The sequence below is a fragment of the Zootoca vivipara genome, chromosome 4 (genome assembly GCF_965207765.1).
Source record: "Zootoca vivipara chromosome 4, rZooViv2.hap1.1, whole genome shotgun sequence".
In the NCBI taxonomy this organism is placed as follows: domain Eukaryota; kingdom Metazoa; phylum Chordata; class Lepidosauria; order Squamata; family Lacertidae; genus Zootoca; species Zootoca vivipara.
The window spans coordinates 81,443,626-81,459,482 of record NC_142587.1 but is presented as its reverse complement, the minus strand read 5'-3'; the positions used below and the strand labels follow the sequence as shown (position 1 = coordinate 81,459,482).

The 15,857-nt window shown below is 39.8% G+C and overlaps 1 protein-coding gene across 3 annotated transcripts in view; it reads right to left on the bottom strand.

Moving 5' to 3' along the window:
- Positions 1-8,292: 8,292 nt before the first annotated feature.
- XPO4 (exportin 4) overlaps positions 8,293-15,857 on the bottom strand; it is a 65,265-nt gene continuing 57,700 nt past the window's right edge. For all 3 annotated transcript variants that reach the window (XM_088668288.1, XM_035115093.3, XM_088668287.1), the window contains exons 19-23: positions 13,761-13,879; positions 12,633-12,763; positions 12,050-12,167; positions 10,980-11,072; positions 8,293-9,042 (exon numbers count right to left, since the gene is read on the bottom strand). In XM_088668288.1, coding sequence (XP_088524414.1) covers positions 8,845-9,042; positions 10,980-11,072; positions 12,050-12,167; positions 12,633-12,763; positions 13,761-13,879 — 659 coding nt within the window. In that variant the 3' untranslated portion in view covers positions 8,293-8,844. The remainder of the gene's footprint in view (positions 9,043-10,979; positions 11,073-12,049; positions 12,168-12,632; positions 12,764-13,760; positions 13,880-15,857) is intronic.

Genomic DNA, 15,857 nt, shown 5'->3' with positions numbered 1-15,857 from the left:
AGCACAGATAGGGTTAAAAACCAATCTCTGGCTACCAGCAACAACAACAAAAAAAAGGATCCAGGTTTTAACAGCGGAGACAAGCTGTAGCGTGAGGAGGAGCGGGAGAACAAATAGGAGGGGGGGGGACAACAACAACAGCGCGAATGGGCCGATGGGGCGTGTGCCAGCAGTGAGGGCTCTGCGTGTCATGTCTGACACATGTGTCATAGGTTCGCCATCACTGCAGTAAGGGAACACCTAGCTACTTTAAATGAATTCAGTTCTCCAGGGCCTAATGAGTAGCACCTGACAGTACTAAAGGATCTTGTGGATGTAATCCCAGTCTCTGTCTATAATTTTTTAGAATTCTTGAAGAATAGGTGTGGTCCCTACAGATTGGAGAGGTGCAAATGTTGTCCCAATCTTCAAAAAGGGAGGGAAAGACCACCAGCTTGACATCAATCTCAGGAAAGGTCTTGGCTCAGATAATTAAACAGTCGGTCTATGAGCACTTAGAAAAGGATGCTGTGATTACAAAGACCCAACAGGAGTTTCTCAATAAACAAGTCATAACAGACAAAACTCGTTTCTTTCTCTTTTTGATAGTTACAGGCTTGGTGGACCAGGGGAATGTTGTGGAAATCGTGTATCTTGATTTCAGTAAGGCTTTTGGCAAGCTGGAACGTGTGCAAAGGAGGGCAACCATCGATGATCAAGAGTCTGGAAACTAAGCCTTATGAGGAACAGTTGACAGAATTGGTTAAGCCTGGTAAAGAGGAGACTGAGGAGATATCATAGTCATCTTCAAATATCTAAAGGGCTATCATATGCAGGGTGGAGCATATATGCAGGGTTTTCTCCTGCTCTAGAAGCTAGGACTCAGACCAATGGTTTCAAGTTATAAGAAAAGAGATTCCAACGTAACACCAGGAAGAACTTTCTGACAGTATGAGCAGTTGAACAACAGAACAGACTCCCTTGGGAGGTTGTGGAAGCGCCTTCCTTGGCAGTTTTTAAGCAGAGGTTGGATGGCCTTCTGTCAAGTATGAGCTAGTTGAGATTCCGGCATTGCGGGAGGTTGGAATGAATGACTCTCAGGGTCCCTTCCAACTCTACAATTTTATGAATCTATACTCAACTACAGTACATTCTGCTGATCAGTAGGTTTTAATTCTATGCAACTTCTCTCTAGTCCATAGTACTCATGTCTATCCTTTTTATTACAAGGGCACTCAGTTTAGGATCCAACAGCGTCAGCATAATTCCCCACCCCAGAGCATATGTGGCTTTGCCTCAATACCTATTCTAATAGGTAATCAATATAAGAACATACATTTCAAAGTGGGTGGATGGGTAACTAATGAATAATTTCAGGCAGTTCTCCAGCAACAATACCACCTAGTCCAGAAATTAAAGAGTAATTTTTTCTTGAAAATCCAGGGTTTGGGAGATAACTTCACTAGTTTCGAACAACAGCTGCTGCTCTCTCATGCCAATTTTTACAGCTTTCTGGTTTGTAAGCACCTAGCTTGTTGAATGTACTGGTCATCCATATGAGCAGCAGAATTCCCTGAGAAAACTAATGTCTGGGATTGGCTAAAGCGACTGCTGAATATGAAATACTAGGCAATAAAAACATTCCCATATATTGAACATTATAACTGTTCCAAGAAAAGTTCGAGAGGCTTGTCCTCCACTAAATTAGCCCCACTTCCACTGACAAATACCATTCTGACCTATCTGTAAAGCTGGCAGAACAGCTTCCCTTCCCATACCTTTGCAGCAGTCAGGCTGCTATAAGAAAAAGCAGGAAGAAAAATAAGATGTATTTTAGCAAAACCAGTATAATTAGAACAAAAATGAATTCAATAGCAAACCAATATGTACAGTGACAGATTTTCCCAAGGGAAATGAATAAACTATTCACACCTACAGTATGATTTGTTCATTCCTCATTCTTATGCTCTGTTCTAAATGTATGAAAGGAACCAAATATAGAAATCAACATTATGGGGAGAGGGGGGGAATGTTTAAACGTGAACAAGGTTTTGCTTTACCAGGTTAAACTAATAATCAGTGTTGATGGGTTTTTTAAATCCAAGTTACAGTTCTCGTCTCTAAACATGATGCAACTATTTTAAAGACTGTAGATGTGGATATATATTCTGTTAAAATAAAAGAGACGGGTACCTATTGTAACTTGCTTTCCTGAGGCAATTTGTTTTTGTTTGTTTTTAATACATATGCATTTATCAAAATAGTTGCAAGACAATTCATTTCAACGGCCGTAAAGTCACAAAAGTGCATAAAAGCCTGAAGGCAGTCCGAGAGAACAGTCTTTCATTAGGATGTATAAGCATTCACCGCAGTTAAGTGTTGATCTTGTAAGAAGAGATCTTCCTAAGATTCTCTGGTAAATACAGCAATAGTTCAAAAGTAGCAAAATGCTGTTTTAATAGCATTGGAGCAGATCAACAAAAATTAACCATAGACACAACAGTTAAGAGCAGGTATGACGAACATTGGAGATGGTTCCCCCGCCCCTCTGCCCCAGCTATTTTGCAGCGTTGACATTGACTTACTAAGTTTACCGAAAGAATAAACCAGACAAAAAGATTTGTACTGTGGGCTTGCTTGCAGCAGCCACCTCCTGCTTCAGTACAGATAGAAGACATGTAAGCCTGTTACATAATCCCACTTTTTGGTAAAAGACAATACAATGATTTTTAGAGTTGAAAACAAAAGCTCAGATAGTCAAACATTCATGTAGAAGCAACCATTATTAGGTGTAATAAAGAAAAAGTTGCAATCTATACTTCCAAGACTTCTGCAATAAAACATTTTTCTAGTCACCCAGCAAAGAATACCAAACCCAAATACTGAACGACACACATTGAAGCACCAAGATTGTGGTGCTACATTTATGGGCGTTTTTCTTTAAAAAAAAAACACAACCCATTGTCAATTAAACGAAAGCTCTGATGTTTCAGTATCATCCAGCCAGGATTAAAAGAATGTTTCTCCTTCCACTCAAATGCTGTTCTAGAGAGAATTCATTTGCTGAACAAGGCAGGTCGGTAAAAATCCTACAGCAATAGTTCTTCATTAATGAGATATACGATCAAAGCATGAAGCTGAAAAATATAGTGTGAGCAGGAGAAAGGGCAGTGACGGGTAAATCTAAGGGTTTCCAAGTTGATGATGCTGATCAGTGAAAAGAAACAATCATTTCTGAAACAGGCTAGCATTATTCAGTCAACAGCAAGCCTCAATACCGTAATTTGAAGATAAACTGTTAGTTGCCCAAGATTAACATGTTTTTCCAGCTCCTAAAACGCGAAAACAAAACAGCAGCCAAGGTGTTGGGAAGGCAATCGTGATTTTGCAATGTTAATTGCACCCTGGTTGCCTCTTCCCAATACTGAATGCTCATTTCACTGCATTACCAAGAGCAAGAGATTCTACTCAGATTTTGGTGGCACACAGAGGTAGAAAGCTGAATAACTCCCAAACTGGGTTGAAAATGTGCTTCTATAAACTTATCTTTAGTAGAAACAATTGGAAAACCGTATTTCAGAATTCAGAGCAAAGGGAGATTGTAGTGGGAACAGCAAGAACAGGAACACCACAAAAATAAAGCTTCATAAGGAACCCTTCGCCACCAGTATTCTGGCTTCTTAGGTGAATATAACCTATGGCTTTTTAATGTCATCTTCCTCTTTATCATGGGATATTCAATTTACTCTGATATGCAGTGGGATTCAGGAACTCTTATGCAATTTCAGCACTGTCATTCCATTTTTTGTTTAGTCGAGACCAGGCTGAGAACTGAAAATGTTACAAGTTCTTCTTCAGTCTTATGGCGAATTATGTTTAAATGTACATTTTACAGTGCAAGACTCCACATATCTACTCAGAAATAAGTCCCATTGAATTAAATGAGGCTCACTCCTGGGGTGTGTAGGATTGCAACCTTCATGACCTACATCTTACAGAAACTAAGGACCTTTAGCATTGTGGCACTAAATTGTCTTCTGCTTCGTGGGGAAAAAAATAGATTTTGTATATTTACCCAATTTTGCATAGCATGAAAGTCCAAAAAGAACATGTTCTACTTAGAGGACTTCTCAAAATAGTGAAGAAACTCGAGTTACAGAGATGACTCCACAAACATCAGCTGGCCCACTCAACAAAATGCATACCCTTCCAGTCAGCTCAGTCAGGAAAAGGAAATTTCTATGAGTTACCAATAATTTCAGGTGGTTTTTGTTTGCCTGTGAGGTGCTTTTGCACACATAACCAATTTCTGGCATAGAGGTAGTTCACATAACCCAACGTATTCCCAAATTAAACATCATCCTTGATTCTGCCCTATTGCAAGAGTGGAAAAACCTACCACACTACTACAGCCAATTTTAGAATTATTATACAAATGTGGACTATTAGTGTGAAACATTGCTTTGCTGTGTTTCTGTGATCACAGGACTTTCTTTCAGTTTACACTGTAGTCAATTAACTGTCAAATAGTAGTTGTTATACCATAGTTAGCATATGGAGCTAGATTCTAAGCACTTCACAATAATATACTTTACAATTGTTTAATTGCTTGACAAGCATTATACCCAGTATTTGTGAATACAGGAAGGATAACTTTTTCTTCGCTAAAGGTCATGGAGGACAGAGCTGCTATTAGAATTTAGGATTCTTTTTCACTGAAATGTAAACTCACTTACCGCCGCCCCCGCTATATTTCATTTCTACAATAATTTGTGATAATACATTTTGCTAGGAGGTATGCCTTTACAAGTTATGAACTTTGATTACAATAGTTTTCAGATTTTTAGCTCTGTTGTAAGTTGAGACCATTAAATATCTATCCACACTTTTAATATATTTGTTTTATGTACAAAAAAACCTCTTCAAGAACCAGACGGAAGAACAAATTAGAATTCCTGTTCAGTTCTTTTGGCTATAACTATGCTAACACTTTTATTGACTCCCATGATGATTTCAAAGTTAACTTCCCCATGCTCAATTCTCTAATTTACTCTAGATCAGGCATCCCCAAACTTCGGCCCTCCAGTTGTTTTGGACTACAATTCCCATCTTCCCCGACCACTGGTCCTCTTAGCTAGGGATAATGGGAGTTGTAGGCCAAAACATCTGGCGGGCCGAAGTTTGGGGATGCCTGATCTAGATGCATTAAACTGTGTCAGTCAGATTCTTATGCTTTGAACAATCTAGCAATTAGCAGGGTGGAATTTTAAAAAGCTATTCCCAAGAGTAATGAATGTTTTGGAAAGGCTGAATTTAACCTTGGGGGGAGCAGGATTGGTGCGCTTATCATGAGAACAGACATCCCATGGAAGCGTCCAAGTACCACATTTGACATTTTTATATGTTAGAATTATACAACTGTGGCTTGCATAACAGATTCTTGCATAAATCAAATTTTAAAGCATTTCCTATAATTTCTGTGTGCCAAAACAAAGTGCTCTTATGTTAATGAACCAGTTTCTTTTTGTAAAAAAGTCACATGACTTAAATTAACAGCCAACTGAAATGCATTATTATTTTTTATTGACTTCCATGAGCTTTGTTTGTGCCCCCACTAATAGATGTACATATTATCTCATTAAAGGTTGCTTTCTTTTAAAGACATGGACATAGTCAAGTAATAAAAGAGCTCTCCAGTGTGGTTAAGGTGCATATGCACCAAGTCAGGTTTCCAGAGCTACTATAAATCTCTGAAATTGTTAAAATGCTAACATTCAGAAGCTGGAGATACATACTGTGACATCTGGAAACATGTCGGATGGGGAAAGACAAGATTGAATGTCATTTATACTTTTAAAAAATACAAAAAAACAGAAAAGATAGTCAGCCTTCTTAGATATTACTAACAGTTACAAAAAATTCAGGTAAAAATGTACTGGACAATGTCCCTTTAATATAACATACATTTAAAATGAGGAAGAAAAGTTTAAGATAACAAATAATCCATGACAACTCTTAATTTTAGAACCAGTCTGCCAAGCATTGTTGTTCACAAGTTCCATTCATTTTGCACTGGCATGTACAGAAGCCCGTAGCACATGCCCTGGAAAAAAATGGAGGCTGCAAAGCAGCAGTGTTTGGTAGATCTTTCCCCAAGCCAGCCAGGAAGGTAGAATTCCTGGGCAAGTTTCACTATTGCCTTGCAAGTCTTTTACACTTTAAAAGGAATCTTGCAGACCCACTTACTCTCAAAGCTTCTAGAGATAACCCTCTTATCTCATATTTCCAGAAATTAGAGGTTCACATGGCACCAATTTTAATCACTAGTTATATAAACTAGAGTAGTTATACACAATAACTGAAAAATGCAATTGAGTTACACCCCAATTTGCTATGTAGTTGCCATCTGTGAAACCTAGGCTACACATTTGCCTATTTTGCTAACCACTAACGGCCTTCAACACAACCGGCCATGTTTTGAAAGCTGTTGTTTTAGAACCCCCCGAATTATCAAATAATTTAGAAGGACACACTCAGAATTTGTCATAATTAGAGTGAGAATGGCTTTGGTGGAGCCACAGGAACTAAATTTTCAAACAAACAGGCACCAAAGAAATTTCCTCATTCTACAAAACAACACTAACACTAGCTTAGAAACAGGTGAAACAATATTAACCGAGAAGAGACTTGGGCTCAGTTCAGATGTCACAGCCAAACCATGGTCCTCAAATGAGTGGTTTTTAGTTTGGATAAAAATTATGGCTAGTAGAAACCATCATTTGCACCGTTCCGCCATCACTGCAAAATTCGGCACATTGGAACATGGGGGGAATGCATGAGCCTGCGAGGGGAGAAGGGAATGCCTGAGCCCAGGGTGTGTTCTTGAAGCCAAAGCCATGGTTTAGTAGCGGTATCTCAACTGAGCCCTACCCTAGTAAGTATTTCAGAACTTATCTTATTCAAGGAAAACAACTTGCTCCTGCCTGTCTTCATTCTATGAAAAGGTTTTGCAGAAACAGTGACAAATCCCTCTCTTGATTTCTGGGTTCATGGCTTACCAAGAAGGAATTAAAGAAGTTATGTTTTGGACCCTTAGAAAATTCCACAACGTGTGTGTGCGTGTCTATACTCACGCATCAGGTAGTGTGATTCAATTTTGAGATGAACAGCTCAAGGGTGGCAAAGAATTGAAAACATGATGCTTATACAGAGGCGAGTGTTTTATACATCCCCATGTAAAATGTAAAAAATTACTACTTGGAAATATCCAATTTTTTCTGGGGGGGGGGGGAATCTTGCAGAGGATGAAGCACAAGGCCTTGGAGACAAATTATCCCCTTCCTTCATCAAAACAGTTCGTTTTAACCAGCAGCATATGCATTAGCATTGGTTTAGTTTGGCTATTCAAAAATTCCCTGCTTCCATATTCTTGAGTTCCTGCCACTTCATTCCCATGGCAACCTCCTATTTGGTGGGTGCAGGATGAAACCATAAAGATAATCTTACATATATTTTTTTTAAAGTGCCAACACATTAAATGAGTGGGATCAGAGCAGCAGAAGACAAGCACCGCGGAATCTGACAGTGGTGGCAAGACATCAGACCACAGTTCAGTATTCTGAATCTTGAAGATCAAACTTTCACGGCTTATGGCTAGACGAGTTTGACACCCGCGGAGTCTAGCCATCGAATCTAATGCCCCAACATAAAAAATAGTTTGTAGAGATTAATAATTTACACCATTTGAAACATTATTGCTTCACAAATTCAGTCTAGTTCAGTCTAAAAATACACTGCAGTTGTGTACAACCTGGGCATGAATCAATAGATATTGAAAGTAAAATTACACATGAACTTCTCTCTTTACACTCACACGGACATAATACTCTCAAACACAGGAGGGCTGCAAACAGGTACAATGGCAGCTTAATGCCAACATTCTAAAACAGTTCTGAAGACCCAAACTTGCCTTAGTTTTCTCACCTAACTTACATCAGCTATTTTTTATTTTTATTATTATTATTATTTCTTTTAAATTAAGGCAATGAGATGGCTACAGTTCCTAAAGTTCATTTCAGGGGAAACAAAAATATACACCTTTCTTCTTTCTGAACTTTAGGGCAGCAGCATATAATGTAGAAACTTGTATTACACAAACATGCAACGCCAGGTTGATGTAAAAAAAACAAAAAAAAAAACACCCAACCCCCCCAAAACAAGAACCCCCCAAAAAACCCTAAATCCACGTTAAAAAATAACATTTGGTGTTTCTTCTTCTTCTTCTTCTTCTTCTTCTTCTTCTTCTTCTTCTTCTTCTTCTTCTTCTTCTTCTTCTTCTTCTTCTTCTTCTTCTTCTTCTTCTTCTTCTTCTTCTTCACTTAATTACACACACAGTTTTCAGAGGGGGGGAAATAAAGCTTAAAATTGTTTTACAGTTCTGTATGTGTCTAAATCACACACTAAAAGGGTTTATAGTAACAGCAACAAAATTAGGAATCTGAATCGTCACTATTTGAGGCCATTTGGGACAAGGCACTGGTTCTTATTTTGACTGTGCCCACATCTGTATGCACTTGTGGAATTCTTTTTTTCTCTCTCTCTCTCTCTCTTTGAAGATTTCAGTTTTTCTGTTTATTCTGTACAACATAAAAAGGTATGACAGACTGTGGCTAACAGACATTAGCAGAAGCTGATTTTAGAGTTGACATCTCCTATTCCACTGCACTATATAAAAACTTCCAGGCTCTCTAAAATCTTGGATGGCTGCATAAAACCCAGAAACAGGCGTTAAAATTAAGTCAGCTTTCAGCATTTTTCAGTGCATTTTGCAGAAAGGGTCAAGGTTAGGGCATACAGTTCTGGTGTTTATTTTACACAGAGGAGACCACCGACATTTGACATAAAGTCTTCTAAACTTTTGAGGAAGGCCATCTTCTGCTTACGGTCCAAAGTTGGTGGAGTGCTGCTTGCAGTAAGCTTGTTAAAGGCATCTGCTAATCGTTGGTAAATTATAGGATCTTGTTGACTTGTTAATAACGTTTCAACTAATTCAGAATATTCCGCCTGTGAAGAAGAGAGTCTTCGTTACACAATAGAACACTGTAATTTATGTCCTTTTCATTTCATATCATTTCCCAGTAAGCTTTAACCTTACAACAAGACCACCACATATGATAAAAGGAACCGTCTTTTTCTTTTGGGAATTTTAGGGACAGAACTACCTACAATTTACAGAAACTTATTCATGTATGCTACTACAGCAGCTAGAATGTTTCTCGCCCCAAAATGGAAAGAAGCAGAAGTCCCAGCAAAGGAAGAATGGATACAAAAAGTTATGGAATACTAGTGTCTTCAGCCCGTTAAATAAACGGGCGCTAGAATGCATGCCGGCTCCTCGATCCGGTGCTCCGCGCAGCGCTGATCAGCGCCGGCCCGGCAGGCCGCCAGATCAAGGAAGCGGCCTGCCGGGTCGGCACCCAGCAGCGCTGCACGAAGCACCGGGGGACTGGCGGCGGGGAAGGCAGGCAGGCGCTTGCTCTATTGCCTGCCTGCATTCCCCACTGCCTGTCACACGAAGATCGGCAGGCGCCGCTTGCCGGGGTTTGTCAACCCCGGCAAACAGCGCCCGCCGATCTTCGGCTGTCCCCCGATGCGCTACGGCTCGGGGAAGCAGGCAGGGAGACGCAACAGCCCGCAGCTTCCCGGGCTGTTGCGTATCCCTGCCTGCTTCCCCAAACTAAAGCGCGCGGGGGACAGAGCCGAATTGCGGCGCGGGGGGGGGCTTTTCGCCGTTTGCCTCCCCCTTCACTCCAGGAAGTCAAACAGCGAAAAGCCCCCACCGCGCCGCACTTCGGCTTGGGGACTGGCTTGGCGGCGGTGGGAAAAAGAGGAGGAATTCCTCCTCTTCTTCCCGCCGCCGCCAAGCCAAAGCCGGCTTCCCTCGGCGCCCGCTGCCGCTTCGGCCGAGGAAGCGCCGTCCCATGCCGGAGGTGCGCGGCAAGGCTGCCGGGGGGAGCGCTTCTTTCCCCCGCCGCCTCGCCGCGCACCTCCAGCAAGAGACTGGGCTTCGGAATGGCGGTTGCGCAGTACCCCGGGGACACACGGGACAACTGGACGCAGGGACAACTTGGACATTATTATATAGGATGCAGAAATGGCAAAACTTGCCAGAAGAATAAGAAATCAAGATAACAAACTTTTTATAAAATAATGGAAGTGGTTTCTTGAATATTTACAGATAAATTGTAAACAGATAAGATCATTGGCAGGATTATTGTAATAACCTGCAGTTTTATAAGAGTATATATTTAAAGAAGATGAATAAATGAGCAAATTAAGTTAATTTGGATATGCAGAGGATACTAAAAACAAGTTTAAGGAACCGCAGAAAGAGGGGGAAGGAAGTCAAGTTTTGAAATGTTAAAATGATTGTAAAATTAGCGAAATGTATAAACTTGAAAAGTACAAATAAAATTTGAAAAACTGGAAAAAGCCATTGTAATTGATGAAGTATCAGCACTTATATCGTGCAATTCCAAGGATTTCACATAGATCCCAGTAGTATTAATAACAGCCATTTGAGGTAGGTCAATATTTAATTATTGAAGATCTGGGAGTGTGTGTGCATGTGCGTGTGTGTGCATGCAAAGGCTTAGGAAGAGGATCATGTCTCAGTCTACCAGGTGAATTTAAGGTTGAGAGTAAGGTGTGACTGACTTCCACGCATGCAAGGGGGAGCTTCAACCTCCCAGAGCACCTTTTACTTCTTCATACATGCACAGGCCTCTCAAGATTCCTATCCATTATTAGAATTATTCTACATGGAAATTAGGTGCTGAACATTACTGGTGAAAATAAATGTAGGATCCAAAGTTACTTATTGTTAACTTCCTAGAGGTAGTTTATTCTCGACTCTGGCGTAAGCTGCTTGACATGTTGAGAACTATCACAGCTGTGATCATGGGAAGTGAAAAGAGTAACAAAAACACAGAAGTTCATACCTGATGCAAACATACTAACGTGTAAAATGCTTCACCCGCTGCAGCTGTCATTTCTGTATTGTGCTTTTGCAGTACCAGCATATCAAAAACCATCTAAATTGTAATACAATGAAGAAAGTTAATAACCTTGAAATCAGTTTTGTATACATGTTGACAGCTGAAAATCAGAACCTGTGCTATAGAAGTCACGAGACGTCATAGCTATTCAAGACAGCCGCAATAAATAAACTTTAAAATTGTTGAAATCAGCTTCTGTGAGTGACTCAATGCATGCTCATTGAGATTGAGTAACTACTCCTTTATTTATTTTTATTCTGCCCTTCATATAGCTATCCCAGAGTTTTACAATAAAATTGGCTCCTTGAATAGATATGACCACTTTCTTGTTCTACATTAAATATCAGAAGAATGAATATTACATAGTGTGTATCCTAGCTAGCAGGACCAGTGGTCAGGGATGATGGGAGCTGTAACAACAACAACAACAACAACAACAACAACAACAACAACAATTTATTATTTATACCACGCCCATCTGGCTGGGCTTCCCCTGTCACTCTGGGCGGCTTCCAACAAACATTAAAATACATCAAATATCACAGATTAAAAACTTCCCTAAACAAGGCTGTAGTCCAACGGCAGCTGGAAACCCAACTTTGAGAAACAATGCCTTAGCAGAAGTGTTGTGCAAGGCAACTCCCAATCCAGTTTTTGCACAGGCTCTCATTAAAACCTTTGCACAAGCTCATTTTAAGAACCTAGCATGGTTCACCCTAGTTTATAGCCCACACCTTGTATTCTCCTTATTTGCCATTTCTTCTACTGCAGTACAGTACAACCTTTGATACATTGAGATACTGCACTGCGAAGCATGTGCCAGGGTGGCAATAGTTTGAGGAATGGCACTAACACACTTTCTCCTTCCACTCATGTTTCTTTGGATTCAAGTTTCAGTTCACTTCTGATTCAGAACATGGGTACTGTACTGACTTTGCTTCCTAGGGAAATAAAATGAATAGGTCCACGCCTGCAACTCACAAGACAGTTAAGATACGGAACACTCCTCTTACCTTAAGAAAGTGCCTTGTTGCTAAAAAGAGGGATGAATCTGTCTCCTGTGCTTTTGCACACTGTTCTGCTAATGGTGTCAGAGCTTCCAAGCAGAGCTGGCAAACGTCCGAACTCATTCTGATTAATCAAAGTCAAGGAATCAAAAAACATTTGCTACCGAAAACAGGAATGTAGCATCAGGAAAATATTAACAATCAGACCTTGTAACTTGCCAACTAGCTTTAAAGAACACAAGACCATCATAGAGAAATTTGTTTTAAAAAATTGTCACCATTCTCCTACAGGCACAAGTCCTGACTTAAAGTCCCTGAAATCAAAGGGACAAGTTGCCACAACTAATTTAAGTCAGCTTGATTTCAACAGGTGCACTCTAAGAATGATTATACTGTATATTGGTTCAACCCTACAAAATGTTTCCAGAAAAGGTTTCTTAATCAATTTTTCTCATGGCTCAACTCAAATGGAATTAAAGAAAGGGAAGAGAGAGTTTAGCGCTCAAACATGTACATGTAAGGGGATCAGTAGAGAGAGAGACATCGGCTAAAGGCAAAGGGAGGCACACAAGTTCACCAAAAAGGATACGACGTCATCCCTAATTCTAAGGAATACATAAGGCTTTTAAACAAGTCTTCTGGAAGCTGTGGAATTTTCTCAGGGAATATTTCACAAATAAAAGTAATCAGTTTGTAGTACTGATTACACAGCGACGGAAACTATAGGAAGGAATAGAGAAATCTTTGTTATTTAGGCTTCTTAAAATACAAACCTGTATTCTAACACCAGATTATAAACACCAGATTAGTAAAAAACAAAATACTATCGATGTCTTCAGTTTATACATAGTCCAAATCCTGCAGGCTAGTTCCAAATTGTTAATTCAAAACACACAGATGATGCTAAGAAAATTAATTTTAAAAGCTATGGTTTAAGAATAAAAATTGCCGAATGGCAGGTAGAAGTGAATTTGATGTAAAAATATTCATTTGCATTTACAGTGGTACCTTAGAAGCCGAACGCCTTGGCTCCTGAACAAATCGGCTCCCAACTGATTGAAACCCAGAAGTGAGTGTTCTGGTTTTCGAACCATTTTTGGAAGCCAAACATCCATTTGGTTTTCAAATGGTTCCGGGAGTCGAGCAGCATTTTGTTCGAGAACCAAGGTATGACTGTATAGCCAACATTTCCTCCAATGAAGTCAAGGTGGTGTACAGCCCCCCCCCCAATTTTAATTTAAAGGCATTTCTGAAAAATTACAACTGGCTTCACCAAGCCAGTCCACTGAAACTCTGGGTGGACCGAACTACCACTGGTGGGCTTCCCAGCAGCTTCAGTCTGTAGTAAGGCCCCAAATGGGGTGTTCTGGTGGGGTGGTAAGAGGCTGAGGCAGCTGAAAATTGAGCCTGTCCCAGTGGCATTGGTCCAAATCAAAGCCTGATTGCTGTGCCAGTTCCAGGCTGCCTAGAAAAAAATTGATTGTTCTGAAATCCTCAGGCTAACATACACACGTACATATGCTGCACAAAGCTCAGAAAAAGGAGAAAGTTTCCAGGACTGGGTGGGTATTCCCACCCAGGAACACAAGCACAGGCAACAGTGGGAAATGTACTGTTGTATTTAATGGCTTGGTGTATCTAGACTTGCAGGCTAAGTGTTTTCGGTTGCCTTGTAAACCACCCCCCTCTCTGCAATGTTGCATTCAACTGTACTTACTTTTAGCAAGTCTTGGGACATTAAAGGCAGAATTAGATTCACCCCGTATAAGACAACGTCGGCCGCTGACACAGATCTACTTGTTGCTTGCCCAGGCTCATGTCCCCTAAATACTTCATCTGAAAGGAGAGGGGGATACAACAGCACATTGCTCATTAAGACAAGTACATATTCCCTTCCTGACAAGTCTGATATATAATGAGCACACACTCTGCTTTAAAATTATTATGCAGAAGCAACTGGAGTTCAGAACAGGCATTCTAGTTAAGTCCATCTTGAACTTGACTCTGGGCACTGTAGCTGGTCTTAATTTTCTTTTCAGAGGCACTAAGAAGCAGAATGTTGCACACATACCAGTTCTGCATGTACTGTGTCCACAACTTGGTACAGATGTATTTTTAAAGACTCACTATTACGCAATGATGCAAAGAATAAATTGTGTAAAGTTACAGATGGTGGATCAGATTCTTCTTTGGACTCCACAATGGACAAAAGGAATCTGAAACCCAACTAGGAAAGGAAGGAAGGAAGGAAGGAAGGCAACTCTAAAATAGAGAACTGCCATCAATTCTAGCTAGGGGATATTGAGCAATCCACTGCATCACAGACTTAAGTTTGTGAGTTTCAAAAAAATTGTATTTACTCTTCAATTTAAAGTTGTCTAGAAATAGATGCTTGAAATATATTTCAGAGCAAATGCCTCCTAATAATTTGGCTATAAATCTACCTTGTGGTACAACGAATCTCTTTCGTTCAAAGTACAGGAAGTACAAAATCTAGGCATTACATAAATTAGCTATAACAGGTTTTCTGTAAAGTTCAGCATTATGAAGTTAAAATCTATCTCTAGGAAAGCTCAATGCAGCATCTTATATAACCTTTAATTATCTATTCGGAAAGACTTTCAAACCTTACACAGATATAAACCAGGATTTACACATGTGTAGGGGCCAAAGGGAGTCAGAGACAATCCTGACTCTGATATGTAGAACCTTATGATACACATGTTTTCAGCACCTGTGCTTACATATAGTGATGTTAGGTGAGAATACTCTCTGGATAAAATTATCGAGAATTAGAATATTCTCGAGAATATTTTCTGCTAGAAAATTCTCTGGAGAATATTCTTCACAAACTGTAAATTCTAATGTAAGAACCAGTTTTACAACCCACATTTAAAAATCTAGTAAATAATAAGTCAAGCTGTGATACTGCCAGTGTAAGTAATGAATAATGATATATATATATATATATATATATATATATATATATATATATATATATATATATGAGAGATCCAGTTACATTACTGGGCATTGTGTCATTCACCATTGGCAGTTCTGAAATGCGAGCTACAGAAAACAAAGAATGTGAATTCACTGCATTGCCCCATTGAATAAAAGTATCTGTACAGTTTTCCGTTGCCATCTGAACAAGTTTATCCATGAATAAACATGCATAGTAACTAATTATATCATTTCCAATGCATTAAAATGAATAGTCTCTTGTTTAAAATGAAAATTCTCTAATATTCTCATTAATCGAGAATATTCTCGAAAAGATTATTCTCGAGAATTTAACATCACTACTTACACATAACACTTCCATTTAAGAGATTCATGCCCTGCCTTCCAGTTTATCAGAATTCCCAGCTCACTTCCAAAATTACACAATATTAAAGCATGAAATTTAAAAATACAAAAGGAGCAAGGAATGTAAAAAAGAAGAAGAAAAAAGCAAGAGGGCAGCTTGAAAATGAAAGGGGGGGAATAGCACTGGAAAACAGGAAAAAAGACCCTGTTAACTTGGTTGCCACATGCCCAATATTTAGAGGGACACCGAGATCTGAGGGGGGGGGGGAGATCTCAGTGGTCAAGTTTGTTCATATCAAAGCGGGTGGTTCATATTGAAGAAGGAATAGGGAACACACTGGCCTCCGGGAGCTGCCATTTATGTTGAGAGTTCAACATCATCTAAGGGCCACAGGATCCCCACCTGAGCTTTAGATGAGGCATAGGCAAACTCGGCCCTCCAGATGTTTTGGGACTACAACTCCCATCATCCCTAGCTAACAGGACCAGTGGTCAGAGATGATGG